We start from the raw sequence: 15,864 nt of genomic DNA, 5'->3' as shown, positions 1-15,864 counted from the left end.
TAGCTACAAACTGGTAAGTGCAGTAAATAGGACCTGGGATGCCCTCATCGTTCTTCTTCATGTGTTAAACATGCAAAGGACTCATTATAATAATAATAAAGTGCCTTTATGTCTATGATTCCATTTAATCCTTCCATCAGTACCAAGGATGAGTATTATCTCTGTGTTACTGATGACTAAGTTACTGAGACTCACGAAGATTAGGAGGCCTGGTCAAGGCTGAGGTAGGAGAGATGGGGGAAGCCCCTCATGAGGGCTTCTTGCCCTACCTGCCCATCGGCCTTGCCACCTGCCATACTCAAGGCTGTTTCCGGGATGCTTTGCTCAACTCAGTGACCTTTCAGTTCCGACCTTTTCAGTAACGATCCTTAGGGAAGGAAGAAGGATAAGACGTATTGCTGATGATCCCGTGATGGATCCATCCCTCCCCAGATGGGCAAATGGATGTCTACTGATGGATGGTGAAGCTCTGGGTCCCTAAGCCGATATCCCACAGCTGGTCTTGGAGTGGTACGTCTGTCACATGTTATGGCACATCCTCTGCCCAGGGGGTGTTCCGTCATCTCCGTGTACTGTGAGTGGAAGCAACAGCGTGCCACTCGGGCCCTGGCCTTGAAGGGTCTACTGCAGGCGGGGCACTTAGGGCCAAAGCCATGGTCACTTTCCCCACCACAACCTGGCCAGGGCAAGGCCTGGCGCATGGCGCGTGCCGTATCCATGGGGGTTCTGCAGGAACAACGAAGGCTCTGGTCTTCTCTATAATGGAATCAAATTACATCGTCGAGATGGGTTCCTCTTATCGTGCTATTGGTTTTCCCAGGCCCAGAGGGAAACCGCAAAGTTACCATGATATGCAATCCGGCAGAGGCCTGAAGCCGTTCCAGACTGAGAGCAGCGTCCGCGGTGTCCGCGGCAACCCGGGCCGGGCGGCCAGGAAAACGACAGGCTCCGTGAGCAGCCGCCGGCGCCGCGAAGCAGACGAGTGGTTTCATGTGGGCGGGACGCGGGTCCCACAGCAGCCACGCTCCTGTGACCACGCTCCTGTAAACAGCGGGCGGCACTCTCGGCAGCAGGAGGGGGCGGGGCAATGGCCTGTGTACCCGGATAGAAGGGAGGCCGGGGGCTGGGACCTAGTCTCCCCCAGCGCGTGCGGGGTCTGTGCCCACCCGTGGCAAGCCCGAGCACATCCACGGCCTCACACGACTGTCAGCCACGACCAAGGGGTCACAGTATGAAGAGACCGTGCTTTTGAGAATTCGGGATCCCCACGCTGCAGTGAGGGTGGGACAGGAGCCGGATTTGCTCCTGGATTTAGAGTGCCCGCCTCTTTGCCCCGGCCTCCTTTCCTAGGCCCGTGGGTGACCAGGAGTCAGGAGAGGGCGCAGGCCCGTCTTTCAGCCTCCGCACAGCCGACCCGGGGACTGGGTCATTCTTTGGCATGCGAGTCTTTTCCTGTGTGTCCTAAGATTTTTAGCAGCAGCCTTGGCCTCTACCCACTAGATGTCAGTAGCCCCTCCCAGTTGTGACAACTATGAATGTCTTTGGTTTTTGCAGAGGTCCTCTGGGGGTCAAAATCACCAGGGATCAAGAGCCACTGGAGTCGGGGAGAGAATTTGGTGAAGAGACATTTGCTGTATACCCGTAGTCTCTGGGCTCTGTCCCATGAGCCATTTCTCATTATCTTGAATTATTGTCTAGAAAAAGCCGCAGTCCCCGGCACCAAGGTTTCCAGAGGAGTGGCGGTGCGTAGGGTGGAGTGCAGAGCTCCAGCCCGAGGGCCACAGCGAGGGTGGGGTGCTTGAAAGGGAGGGAAGGATGTCCCTTTCCTCCTGTTCCCCTGCCTTCCCTCGCTCTGTCTCCCTTCCCATCTGTTCATGAGAGCGTGGCCCCAGAATTGCTAAAATGCAGATTCCACAGCCCTCCTCCCCTGAGATTCTGATATAGGACCTAGGGGATCTGAGAGAGGTCCCGGGATCTGCAAGTGACAGCTTAGGGAGGGGGCAGCAGGCCAGGTCATGCAGGCCCAGTGCAGAGACTGTGACTTGACTCTGAGGGAGGTCAGGTGGGCCTGGGAGGACTGTAAGTCAAGGAATGTCAGCATCAGATTTAAGACTTCACGGATCACCCTGGCTGCTGTCTCGAGTAGACTCTGGGGGGCAAGAGTAGAACTTATCATTACTATTGAAATCATGGCATGGTTTCTGCCCCCTTGGAATTTACCATGATTGTGGAGATAGAACATGTCCAACTTTAACTAACAAGGAAGTGTGTGCCAAGTGATATGAATAACTCAGATCAGAGAAGTGTGTTGGAGGTCAGTGGGAGGAAGACATCCCTTCTGAGAGTCAGATTTCATGCCCACATTGGGCCTTAGGATGGATGAACAGGTTTTTTTTTTTTTTCCCCCAGCTTCGTGGGTATATAATTGGCTTTCAGTAAACTGTACACATCTAAAGTGTATGATTGGATGGATACCTTTGGGGATATGTATACAGCCATGGGACCACTCTTACCATAGTGGACACCTCCATCACCCCCAAAAGTTTTCTTATGGTTTACGAGGCAGGCTGGGAATTATGATAAGAGCAAGGACTTGAGCAAAGGCACAGAGGGAGAGAAATGCAGGGGCTTCTCTGGACAGAAAGACGCCCACCCTGACTATGCAGGAGGGTCCCACGGGGACCCTTGAGACAGGTGTCTGACAATTCGGCTTGAAGCAGATTACATGGGGCTGGAAACACTGGGTCACAAGGGATAGGTCACAGGGGGACCAGCAGAGGTATTTAAGTGTGTTGTAGGGTATGGCAAAAACAAAGTTTGTCTGTTAAAATTTTGTCTTTTGGGGTGCCTGGGTGGCTCAGTCGTTAAGCGTCTGCCTTCGACTCAAGGCGTGATCCCAGCGTTCTGGGATCGAGCCCCACATCAGGCTCCTCTGCTGGGAGCCTGATTCTTCCTCTCCCACTCCCCCTGCTTGTCTTTCTCTCACTGGCTGTCTCTCTCACTGGCTGTCTCTGTGTCAAAAAAATAAATAAAATCTTTAAAAAAAAATTTTAGTCTTTTAAGAACAACACCAAGCTTATATTGTAGGTACTTCATCTTTTTGTCATGAGTCCAAAAAACATTAGCCAAGTACATTTCTGCAGCAGCTCATGCATACAAAGTCCATTAAAGGAAAAAGAAGCATCAGGCAATTTCATAATTAGATAATTAACAGACTCCTTAACAGCGTTAAACTAACACAACTACTTAGAGATTGGGAAAAAAATCCAGTGCCACCTGACAGTACGTTATAGCCCATACATAAGAAACACATGTACTCTAGCTAGACTTTACTAGTTCAAAGGTAGAATTTTAGTGTGCCGCACGAGAACCTTAATTAGTGCTTCCTGTCTGTGAATTCCTGCACTTTATTTTTGTGTTGGCTTGAACAAGAACCTTGCAGTTCAGGGCAATATTTCGATAGGTATTCAGTGAACGTCTCCTCGTCTCCTCGCCCAATCCGAGTCTTGATCTGTGAACAGATCCTCTTCCCCAGGGCCTGGAGTAGCCCCGAGGGCAAGATTTTCAGGTTTGAAGGTAGTTAGACTAAGACAAAGCCATCTTCCCTTTCCCCACCTCCTGGGCAGAGTCGCGGCCCTATGATTCTTCCTGAACATTCAGCAGCGCGCCTGTGGAGCACTGCCCACTCCTGGGGGAGAAATAAGGAGTCCTTCTCAGTTGAGCAACATCGTAGCCTCAGTTCCATGGAAATGAACGAGTCAGATTGTTTCACCTTGGAGCACAGAGGAGGCTGGGAGCCACGCGGTCTGTGCTCAGGAATTCCACAGACCCATTCTTAACTTCGGTTTCTTTTAAGAGGACCTTGACTTGCCCGAATATGACAGATGTTCACTGAAGACCGTATATCCGCATCTTTGTCATGTCCTCACCTCTTCATTCCACAGGTGTTTGCTAAATCCTCCTGGACGAGAGGAAGCCCTAAGATCATTGTCACCGCGTTGCCATCAGCATCATCATCCGAAGGACGAAATTCATAAACACAATGTGTGGTATTAGATACTGAGAAGTGTGACACTGACCTCGGTACTACCGGCAGGGCACCTGGGTGGCTCAGTCAGTTAAGCATCTGCCTTCAGCCCAGGTCATGATCCCAGGGTCCTAGGATCGAGCCCCACATCAGGCTCCCTGCTCAGTGGGGAGCCTGCTTCTCCCTCTGCCTGACGCTCTCCCTGCTTGTGCCCGCTCTCTCTCTCTCTCTCTCTGACAAATAAATAAATAAAAATCTAAAAAAAAATTACTCCCTTCACTTAGCATTTCCCAAGGACGGAGACTGTGTGCCCCACATTACACGTATGACAACATCTCATCCTTGCTCACTAAACCAGGAACAATGATCAGTGCCCATTTTTACATTTGGGGAGACTGAAGATTGGGGATATTTTTTAATAGCTCCGAAGCAGTAAAGCAGGGGCCCGAACCTCGCATGCTCTTAACGGAAGAGAATCGACAGACACTGTCCGTGCCATGGAGTTGGAAAAGATGAGACATGGGGATTAAAAAATGCCCGTGATCCTAATGAGGGACACTGCACCTATTCTTTCCAGTAATCCATGAACTGTTCTTAATCGTATTAAGTTCTAATTAAAAAGCTCCCTTTTCTTTTGAAGCAGATAGCTTCAACACTTCTCCGCCCGTCGCTGCAAGCAGCGTGTTAATTGCATCCCGCCGCCCAGCAGCCTCACGTGGGGACCCAGCCATTCCCACCGAAGCCCCCCCCCCCATCTCCCTGCCCTAATGCAGAGCGGGGTTGCTTCGGCGGGGCCCAGGCGCTACATCCCGGGTTAATTTGGTTTCTTATGTAGAACAACTTTGGTCTGACACTTAACATTTCTTCCCGCGGCGGGTTTTTTTGGCCTCTCTGAGCTCATTACCTAGCATGCCTTTCCGTTCATTCTTGCTTGCACGCTGGGATCCGTGTCCATGTGTGATTGTCGTTACGGAGCAGAGTGCCCATGGCTCACAATGCAGATGAGGAAGGGAGATGACAAGCCTTGTGTTCAGACGAGCCTCGTAGGCTGGAGGGAGGTTTCATGTGAACGAAGCAGGTGTGCTGGCCACCAGAGATTTTTCAGAGATTTCGGGGCCTGGCCGAGTTGCTAGTTGCCGTCCCTGGTCCCTGCTGTCATTGTTTTGGCTTTCAGGCCTCTCCTAGAAGGAGCTCTAATGATAGCACTCGCTGTCTGCTCTTTCACATCTCTCTGCCTCCCTCTCTCTCGCAGGCCTCTAACTTCGCAGAAGGAGCCTTGTGTCCTTGTGCCGAACATAGGGGACCACTCCGACCCTCTTCAGCTTGCATGGCGATAGTGAGAACAGCAGCCCCCATGAAGGGGTCACTCTCCACCACCCAGGGCAGTGAGATGGCATCACTTGTCATGGTCTGATTTGTTCCCTGGCTTCCCTCCAGGGGAGTCGGATGGCCTGTCTGGAGGTCTGGGGACCCTATGAACAAGAGCAGTAAAGAACACTGATGTTTAGCTGTTGGTCACTCGCTCTGGGCAGATTCAACAAGACGGCTGGGCGAGTAGAACCTCACTTGGGAAGGACCGTGGGCTGTCGGGACCGGATGCACCCCCTTGACCTTCCGAGTGCCGTCAAGCATGCATGGGAAGTGAGGTGTGCAGGTCGGGGGCTGGCGAGCATGGGGGCCGCATCACCCTGAGGAAGAAGTTACATCCAGCCGTTGGCATTTTGGGTGCATCCTTAGGTTTCAGATATTTAAATTCTCCCTTCTGTCCGTGGCTAATTAAGATGGGGTCAGATTATCTTGCTCTTTCTTTTTCTGAAATTACCGAGGTGGAAAAAAATATACCACTTCTTTGAGGGACGTTTGAATCAAATATTTGAATGAGGGTGTTTGTGTTCTGGGTTCCTGCACCGGAGGTCGGCTATCTGTAGGTTGGCAAACTTTCTGTTTTGCTGTTTCCATTCAGAAAAGAGAATCATTAACATAGGCACCCGCCTTTGGGGTACAGCTGCTGTGCGGAACATGGGTTCTTGAGGAAGAAGGCACGCCGATGAGCAACGTGTCGGGAGGTGGGGAGGGGGCGGGAATGCAAACCCTAGCTGGAAAGAGGCTGAGGAGTGTGAAGGGGAATGCCATTGATCTTCTGGGAAGCTGCTTGCTGTGGGGAACAAAAGGGCATTCTCAGAGTACCCCCACCATCCTGGGGCTCACAGGACAGCATTTATGGAGGAAGAAAGTTTTAGCAACAAAGTGGAAAGAATCTGCCTTTGAAGAACAGCTTCAGTTTTGATGAGCTTGTCACTACAGGCATCTAGAATAATAAACCAGAAGCACACGCCAACAGGAATGTGTATGACACACGCTGGACGTGGACTCCAGCTGTTGCCTCCCTTGCCGCCCTAGAGTCTTTGGAGGAACACGGTCAAAGCACACTTTTGGCTAAAATTACGTGGAAAAAACCAACACCCTTGTCCTCAAAAGCAGCATTAGCGTTTATGGCTGAGCAGAGGATGAAATGGGACAGAAAGCAAGGAGGACCATTAGCACAGGGTCTGCTTGGGCGGTAATCCCGGCGTCCCTTCTCTCACGCCACTGTCTGCGCTCTCGTGAGCAGCCCTGCCTCATGTGCTGAAAGCTGGGCCCCTGCTCTTGGACAATAGGCATGCCCCCTGCTCGCTGGGGGTCCAGCCCTGCCACACCAGGCGTGTCCTGATGATCTGGAATACTTCTTTATGTAGGTTTCCCATGTTTTCCTGCCAATGAACTGGTCTGATGGTAAAAAAAAAAAAAAGGAAAAAAAAAGGCTTTGCATATAAACATTACTTTTCTGGCAACTTAGGAAAAAGAGAGATTGTGTATTGAGGCAAGAGAATGGAGAATATATTCTAATAGTTTAAGGAAGAGTCAGGTCAAAGGAGGACATCTGGGTTGTGGTTGACCCACACAAGGCTTTTTAAGCCAGGTAGCACAAATACGGTTGGAAAACTCTAACAACATTAGAGTTGGAAGAATTGTCTGATAGACGACTAGCTCACTTAGACAAAATGAATGAAAGGTGGGCACAGACCAGCTTTGTTACTTGGCTGTTTTTGCCTTGCTTGAGTTATTTTCATTCTTTTATTTATTTCACAAATATTTGTCCAGGCCTTACTATGTAGTAGGCACTGTTCTAGACACGGGGGGAGTTAAAGATGGAAAGAAAGAACATTTCCTCTCAAGGAGCTGACGCTCTTACAGAGAAAGAGTTCCACAAATAGTCACAGAAGTGAGATCGCGCCTAGAGTGCAGGCATAGGAAAGCAGGGTCAGTGGCACCACTGGATCTGCATATGAGTAAAATTGTTTTGGGGGAAGCAGGTTCAAGGTCAAGGCTAGAATCGGGGAGACCACAGTGATGTGAGAAGGGCTAAGAGCTTTATCATGGCAGCGGGCATGGAGCAGAGGGACAGGCAAGAGATTTTAGAAGGTATCATCTACCTTTGGCCACTGGACTGGTGGGGAAAGGAGGAGACAAGGAAGGTTCTAGATTTCTAGCCTGTGAGCCAGAATGGATAAGAATACTATTTAAACTTTGACAGTGACTGTTGGAATATGAATAGGTTTGGGAGAAAATAAAATTAATTTTGAATGGTTGGTCTGAAGAGTATTTATCTGGGTGGTGTTTTCCAGAGGGGGCATGAACTATAAGGTTCAGAGCTCAGGAGAAAGGCCAGTAGGAACAGGGAGAGAATTCCCAGTCACTGGGGTATAGATGGCTCTTGAAGCCATGGGGTTGGATGCCTGTGCCCAGGGAGGAGAGACTTTGTCGTAATTTCTTAGATCAGTGTGCCAGAAGACAGCGGGGTCAACCTGAAGAGAGTCACTGGTCTAAGAGATGCTTAGGGGACGTGGCAGGACGTCCCTTTTCCCGAAAGTCCCCTGGAAGGAGTAGAGGAGCTATATAGGGTCAGAAAACCATCTTATGGGATTTTCTGTGTTCCTTCCTAGCGGTCGCCGGGGGGGGGGCAGATAAGGTGTGCGAAGATGGGCTTCACTTTTCCCTAGCCCTCCTTCTAAGGAACGTGACCAGATTCCTAAGTGTTTTCTGGAATTCCTCATTGTGGCAGACGTGGAAGGACAAATAATTTTGTTATTATTTCTGAGAGGTGCGAATGTTTGGGGCGCAGAACCCTTAAACTTCAAAGTTCAGGTTGAAAGTGTGGCCCCATGGGGCGCCTGGGTGGCACAGCAGTTGAGCGTCTGCCTTCGGCTCAGGGCGTGATCCCAGCGTTATGTGATCAAGCCCCACATCAGGCTCCTTCGCTATGAGCCTGCTTCTTCCTCTCCCACTCCCCCTGCTTGTGTTCCCTCTCTCGCTGGTTGTCTCTGTCTCTGTCAAATAAATAAATAAAATCTTTAAAAAAAAATGTGGCCCCAAAACCAATAGCCCATTTTCATCCGTAAGTGATGATTAGGACTTTAAAGATAGAGATTGGGCTTGGGCCCGATTCCTGCTGTTCCCATGATTGTTTCCTGAGGTCACAAGATGAGCCAGGACTGGACCCTAGGAGCGTCTTTGCAGCCCCTAAGCAAGGCAGCAAGCCAGACTGGGGGCTTACTTCGTTCCCTCCCTGGGTCCAGGTTTCTTTGGGTGCCAGCCAATCCGGAGGACGCTCCCATCATCTGTCCCCTGGGGCCTGCAGTCCTCTGTGTGTGTGTGACAGGAACGCTTGGCACGTGCGCGCCTCCCTGGTGAGGACGCCCCTCCCCTGAACCAGTGTCCTCTTTATTCCAACACGTGCAGAAAGCTGCGTCGGTTGGCCATCCCTCTCTGGAGTTTGGAGTTGCACTAAAATATTTATGATGGATGGACAAACAGGTGAAAAGGATTTTCGTTTCCACAAGCTTCATCTCTTGACTTCCTGAGGTCTTTTGAGGATAAGAACGTGCAGAGGGTTTCGGATTGAGGGTGGCTTAGTTGCGGGAATACCTCTGACGTCAGCCAGGACTTGTATACTCCTTCAAGCATCAGTCTCAGCTTTCCTCTGGATGAGACCCCGGTGGCTCTTTGCTGCTTCCTGGCATCTGTGGCCGCGTCCATTGTCATGCTGCTGGGCTCCACGGCAGGGCTCACGGATGATTTTGTTGATGCCCTAGGAACTGGGGGTGGGGGGAGCGCTGAGGTCCATGCGTCCTCCCAATGGATGTTGATTGGTCCTGGGCTGGGGGTGGCATCCAGGGACCAAGAAAGTCCCTTGGACTGCGGACTCACAGAGGACAGGAATTATGTTTGCGCAGCCTTAGCCCCTCAGCCCGGTGTGGGGCCTGGCCAGCATACATTATTTATTAAATGTTAGAAGTTGAGCAGCAAACAGCAGTAGGCTGAGTAAAGAAGGCACTCTTTCAAGGGAAGGCAGTGAAAACGAAGAGGAAAGGAATCCTCAGAAGCGGGCTCATGCCGTTTCTGTCCACAGATGTGGCCTTTTCCCCCAGCACAGATGTCAAGTTAAATCCAGATTCTACAAGGATCTAAACTAAACTGTGATGTGTGGATGGGACTGGTCTCATATCTGCCTCCTTACTGTGACACTTCTTCCTGATGATTGAGTTAATGCAAATATTCTAAATCAGCAATTAAATCAAGGCGTCGTGACACCAAATCGTTTGGGGCCTTGAAAGCATAAGCCGTGGGCTGTGGATTGCCTCTGAGCGCCAGTCGCTGATTTCTTACACTATGTCCAACTCTGTAGTAGAACGTGAGCGCGAGTAATTGACCTTTGAAACAACTAAAGGCTAAAATACGGTGTGGTCATTAAAAATCACATTTTCAAATGACATTTATTAATAAGGGAAAATTCTCATGATGTAATGTTATATGGAAAAACAAGAGACATGGGGCACCTGGGGGCTCAGTCAGGTGAACGTCTGCCTTTGGCTCAGGTCATGATCTCAGGGTCCTGGGACTGAACCCCATATTGGGCTCTCCGCTCATGGGGAGTCTGCTTCTCCCTCTCCCCCTCTGCCTGCTGTGCTCTCTTTCTCTCTTTCTCAAGTAAGTAAATAAAATCTTAAAAAAAACCCTAAAATATCAAGAAACTGTAACTTGGCATGTGGAGGCTCAAGTAAATTTCTTTTGAATAAATGAACATTTCCTAGATGGATGAGGTGAAACTTTATATGTCTGTGCAAAAAAATATGAGTCCAGGGTTGACTATGACTCTTTGGCTCTGAAAATCATGAACTGGTGGTTGAGAAGTCTGGGCGTCGTCCAAGCTTTTAACCCTTTTGGAGCTCAGTTTCCTTATCTGAAAACGGAAGTGACGGTCTGCTCGAACATGGTCCCTGAGGGGCCCGTCTGCCCATTTGGATGCCACATGCTCTGAGTTGCGATGTGACTCTGGGCAAAGCAGCTGTCAGCGAGAAGGATGCCACAAGGCAGGTCTCATATGGTTCGCATCACTTTGTCAACCAGATTTGATCAACCTTGACCTCCTATTATTTCCCATAATTTCAGACAACCGTCTTGAGTTTCTGCCTCCTGAGCCACTCCTCGCTGCTGCTATGGGAAGAGACCTCTTGATTTATTAATCAATTAATCAGTGCATGCTGAGGAGCTCTTCAGGGTAGTTAAACAGGGAAAACAAAATGCTGTAGCCCATAATCAAGATGGATCCTAATTACGGACAGCCCTCCCACCGCTGGTCTTCCTGCCCACCCCGGCTGCCCCACACGGCCTCTGTTACCCACATCAAACCCCATTCAGTCCTGAAGAGCTTCCCCATAAAAGCTGACAGCGGGTTTCAGAAGGGTGGGCATTCTTCTAAGGTCCGAGAGGAAAACAAGACTAGAAATGAGCCTCGTTCATTATTTGCAAAAAAAATGTTGGATCTCAGAAGTTTGATCAGGCCCCCAAGGTGGCATGGAGCTCTGTCCATATAATAAACAGAACTACCCTCTTGCCCCAGTTTCTCCACAACCAGTCATGGAGCTAGAAGGTCCTAACAGGGAGAGGCCATGGCCTCATGTGACAGATGAGGGTCTCAGTGAGGCTAAGTAGCTTGTCCGAGGTCACACAGCTGGAACGAGAACCGCATATTCTGGTAACCAGTTAATACTCCTAGTGCTTATTTCCCTGTGAAGTCCTGTTGTCCTGTAAAAATCACACAAAGTAGAGGAAAGAAATCATCCTCCTTCAACTCAGTTTCTGATTTCTTTTAGAAAAGGGTTTCTGAGCTAAGGAATTTTGAATAGTCTCTGTAGACAAAGTTTGTGGGGAACAGCATCTTGGACTGTTTGCCAAGGAGACATTTTTCTTTAAATCGGGCAGGATATCAGACACATGTATCCAGCTTGCCATGAGCAAATGGTAACCAGTGAATTTTCGGGGCTTGCTAGGCTGTTGGAGCAGGCTGGGTCTCTGGTCTAGAATCTGTTCAGTTTGGTTTTCTTCCAGTGGCACTTAGCACACAGTACTAATGAGGCCAAGACTTTCTTAGAATAGAATCTCTATCAATTACCAATGTTCCATGGGTCACAGGGAACCAGGGGACCACATGCCTCAGTCCAGAATGACTGCACCCCCTCACACCTGCACAAACGTTTGTGTCTTCTTGGTGAACACCTTGGGGAGAGCCGGGTATGGCTGTAATTCTTTAGCGGAGGCAAGGGGAAGAATCCAGAATGTTCTTATTTGACTCTTCTGGTGAGGAGAAGGCTCAGCAATCTTTTTAAAAGTTATTCCTTAATGTCTCCACCATCATAATCCTATTTGTCATCTCTGCTTGTCCAGCAGAAGTTCTCCTGCTAGTCTGGCTGCTCATCTCTGTTGACTGTCTATCAGATAGTCCAACTCTGACTTCATCTGGGGCTTAACTCATAAGCCAGATGTGTGAATCGCACTTACCAGCCTTGAGTGACAGGTTCTCCTGTGTTTTTGCTTGTGTGTTCTCTAGGATCCTGCTTTCTCGGCTGTGATTCACGACAAGCTCCAGGTCCCCAACACCATCCGGAAAGCCTGGAATGACAAGGACAACCGCTGTGACGTTTGTGCCACACACCTGAACCAGCTGAAGCAGGAGGCCATCCAGATGGTGCTGACCTTGGAACAGGCAGCTGGCAGCGAGCATTACGATGGCTCCCCTGGCTCGCCCCCACCGCTCTCCAACATGCCCACCCTGGTGGGGTCCCGGCACGTGGGTGGGCCCCAGCAGCCCAGAGAGTGGGCCTTTGTGCCTGCCCCCTATGCCTCCTCCAACTACACAGCTTTCGTGAACAACAAGCACAGCAGCAAACCCAACAGCCTCGGGGTCAGCACTGGGGCTGAGAAGAAGAGTGGGTCCCCAACCCACCAGGCCAAGGTTAGTCTTCAGATGGCCACCAGTCCCAGCAATGGGAACATCCTCAACTCAGTGGCCATCCAAGCTCACCAGTACCTGGATGGCACCTGGTCCCTGTCGAGAACCAACGGGGTCACCCTGTACCCATACCAGGTAAGTGGCCTCTGAATGAGTTAGAGTAAATTTGGTTGGAGTCAAAACAGAGAAGTGGGCAGCACTTCCTGCCTTTGCTCTTTTCCTTCTGGGAACGCCCCAACTCAGAGCCTAATGTCTTCATGTGGTCCCACTCGTCATTGCTCAATAAAGAGAAAATATCTGAGGGACCAGTGTTCCCTCTAGCACTGCTTCCACTGTCTGGACCTTCTAGAAGAGGTGTAGACTCCCTTTCTAACCTCTCCTGCCTGGAGGACCATAACCCTTTTCTATTTGCAACTCACTTTAAATATGTTGGGATGAGGTTACCAAAAGTGTCTTCCCATTTTCTTATTTTCTCTTTGCAGTTATTGAAATGAGCACATACTCCCAAGTTTCCCTAAAGAAATAAGAAAGCAGGTCCCAAATCTGCCAAGGCATCTAAAAAAAAAAAAAAAGTCTAATTTCTCTTGGGTGAGTTTTCTGTTGGATAAGGGATGGGTTTACCATATGCGTCTGTGTCCCCTACATCAGACACGTGGGAAGCAGCGGAAAGCACTGATAGTCACTGTGGAATGGAGAGGCGGCCGTGGTCATAGAGTATATCAGTCAGGGAGGCTAGCTGGTGTAACAAATGATCTCGGTATTTCTTACACATGGTCCTGCCATATTGGGTGTTTGGTGCATGGCCTTCCACTGGTCTCCATGTCACCATTTTCAAGAGGCTTCAGAGTCTGCCACCAGATCTTGCACAAGTGGCCAAGAAATGAGGGGAGAATGAATTGTCGAGAATCTCACAGGGAGACATGGGGGGGCAAGGGGGCCCAGCCTGGAAGGGGCACAGATAATTTCGAACCACATTCCAGTGGCGAGAGTCTAGGCATTTGGCCTCCCCTTCCTGCAGGGAAAGTCGGTCTGTCCACGTGTCCAGAAGAGAAAAGAAGCAAGTTGAATGAACACAGCATCGTTTTTGTTACATGGAGCAAAGGTACGGGGAAACATAAAATGAGTTCAGTGTGGCTGATCCAAATCCTGGTGACTTTTCTAGAGTCTAGATGGCTTCCCTTGCTATCTTGAAGGAACAGGGGGAGCCTGGATCATTATCATAAGACGTTAGCATTCTTGGATCGCCCAATTTCATTTATTGGGTGGGTGCTTTGGAGTTTACGAAATACAGTGTGCACATCATTTTATTTAACCTCACGGAGCGCCTGTGAGCAGGCAGGACAGATGTTGGATCTTCCTTTTGTATGTAGATGGGGAGATCAAAGGGCTTGCAGCCCCACAGTTGGTGATGGAGCCAGCCCCTGCTCAGGGGAGCCAGTTTCCCTGCCTTAGCTACTCCCAACTTTACCCCACATCCCAGAGCGGTCTCCTATCAACATCTTTCCCAGATCTGGCTCCTTTTCAGGCATGGTATACCAAGAAAACCACTCCTATCCTAACCTCCAGGGGCCTACCTGCTACTTTACTCTTGGCTGGAATGTTCTGGGTTGTGGCCTAAGTCTGCTGATGAGCCAGCGGCACCCCTGACAGGGCTTCCTGGTCCAGGGCTCGAACAAAACCATCCAGGGCCTGAATACACTTGCCCCCTTCCATTGCTGAATCACGTGCCTTCTCTGTTTGAGATTTTAGATATATTTTTTTGAAAACTGCAAAGAGTAATAGGGTTACTGTCAAATAACATAGAAAATATACAAAAAAGTATAAGTAAGACTTTAAAAATCAACCTCACCCAGAAATGGACTCTGTAACGCTTAGGTGCATGTCCTTCCAGTATTTTATAGGAACACAGTGTATGAAATTGTGATGATGTTTAATTTTGTCATCTGCTTTTCACTTAATATCCTGGCTGCATTTTCCCATGCCATTATATAGTTTTCTAAAATATGACCCTAAATGGTAGCCTAATACGCCATTATATAAATATGAACCATTACCGGAGTACGGCCTGATTTATATAACCAAGCGTCAATTCCTAGAGTGTAGGTTTTCGCTGCTATAAATAAAATGCTTGGGCGCACATTCTTCTCTCCAGGTCGTATTTTCCGCACCTCCCGGGTTGCGCTAGCCACGTCTCGTGTTACACAGACAACTCCCGCTTCTCCTTCCCGGGCCCCAAAGCCCTTATCACACAGATCAGGCGTGAGCTGAAGACTCCCCTGCCACACGGCGCTAACGAGCCGGGACAGAAGGGCCTGGAGCTGGTGCTCTCGTATGAAATAGTCCCGGTGTTGGGCAAGTTCGTAGGGGTGGGGGCCGGGGTGGGGGCCAGCGAAAATGCTGCTTGTGAGCAAGTTCAAGGATGAAACTCCTCTCTTCTTCCACCTTTGTTGAGAAAGAATCCCCTGTATAATAACAAATATTTATTAAGCTTTCATCAAGGGCCAGGCACTCTGCGGGGCTTGCTGGGGCTCCAGCCTTGGGTCCTGAGGTCGTCCGGGGATGAGGCAGGTGAACTGCTCAGTATCCGTCAGGGAGGTGAATGCAGCGGTGGTGAGAGATGCCCAGCTTGCTCTGAGAGCGCACAGAAGGGCTCACAGTCCAGCCTGTGGGAAAGCGGTGGGGGGCGGGAGGGGTTGTTATTTTTGTGGTCTAAAGATGATTCACGTGAGCCACCAACTTGAGATTTTCATCGGTAAATTTGGTGGCTCCTCTCCAACTCCAGCACAGACCCATCATGCCTTCCCCCCTGATGGTTAAAGGGATCAAAGGGAATCTGTCTGGGATAAAGAGATTTGGTGCCTGGCTGCAAATCCACGTCCCCATGTTGTGACCGTGCCATCCCGACGCCCTGGGCTGGGTGATCTGGGTCTGGCCAGACTGAATGTCTCCCGGCGTGGACATCTCCCTGCAAATATTCTGCCGCTCAGTCTAGCCAGCTCAGCAGAGATGGTCGACTGCGCTGAAAGCTGACCTCACTTTTCCTGCTCACCCACACTCCCACTTGCCGGCCCACAGAGCAGTGAGCCCTCTGGACCAGAGCCGGAGCTGTTCCCGGGGCAGAGAAGCATCGAGGCTTTGTTGCTGCTGAGAGCTCTGCTCCACACCCACGGACCCGGGGCTTGCGGAAACGAGGGAGAGGAGGATCCTGCCCTTCTGCCCTGTCAGTGCAGGGGGGACGACAGAGATGAGGAACAGCTTTCCAGCACTGACGGGGGAAGTCCTTCACATGGGTCAGACAGAGGTCCCTCAGATTCCTCAAGCGCCCTGTTACACACAGTCTTCAAGAAGCAATCTTCAATTATCTTTCCCAGAAAGACTTTCTTCGATGAGCTTGTAGACAGTTAACACAACCTATAGACATATGTGAGAAACAGAAAATGCTCTAGAACCTTGCATGGACCATGTGGGCTTTGACTTTGAAAAGATGTGACTTTCTTTTAGTCAACCA

At 49.9% G+C, this 15,864-nt stretch overlaps 1 protein-coding gene across 1 annotated transcript in view; it reads left to right on the top strand.

Annotated features, from left to right (window-relative positions):
• Nucleotides 1–15,864, top strand: part of KIF26B (kinesin family member 26B) — a 426,956-nt gene that overhangs the window by 150,405 nt on the left and 260,687 nt on the right. Inside the window, exon 3 of the mRNA XM_034667636.1 lies at nt 11,955–12,491. Coding sequence (XP_034523527.1) covers nt 11,955–12,491 — 537 coding nt within the window. The remainder of the gene's footprint in view (nt 1–11,954; nt 12,492–15,864) is intronic.

The sequence above is a fragment of the Ailuropoda melanoleuca genome, chromosome 8 (assembly GCF_002007445.2).
Source record: "Ailuropoda melanoleuca isolate Jingjing chromosome 8, ASM200744v2, whole genome shotgun sequence".
Classification (NCBI taxonomy): Eukaryota; Metazoa; Chordata; class Mammalia; order Carnivora; family Ursidae; genus Ailuropoda; species Ailuropoda melanoleuca.
The sequence above is the reverse complement of the archived record's forward strand: the minus strand, read 5'-3'. Positions and strand labels throughout refer to the sequence as shown.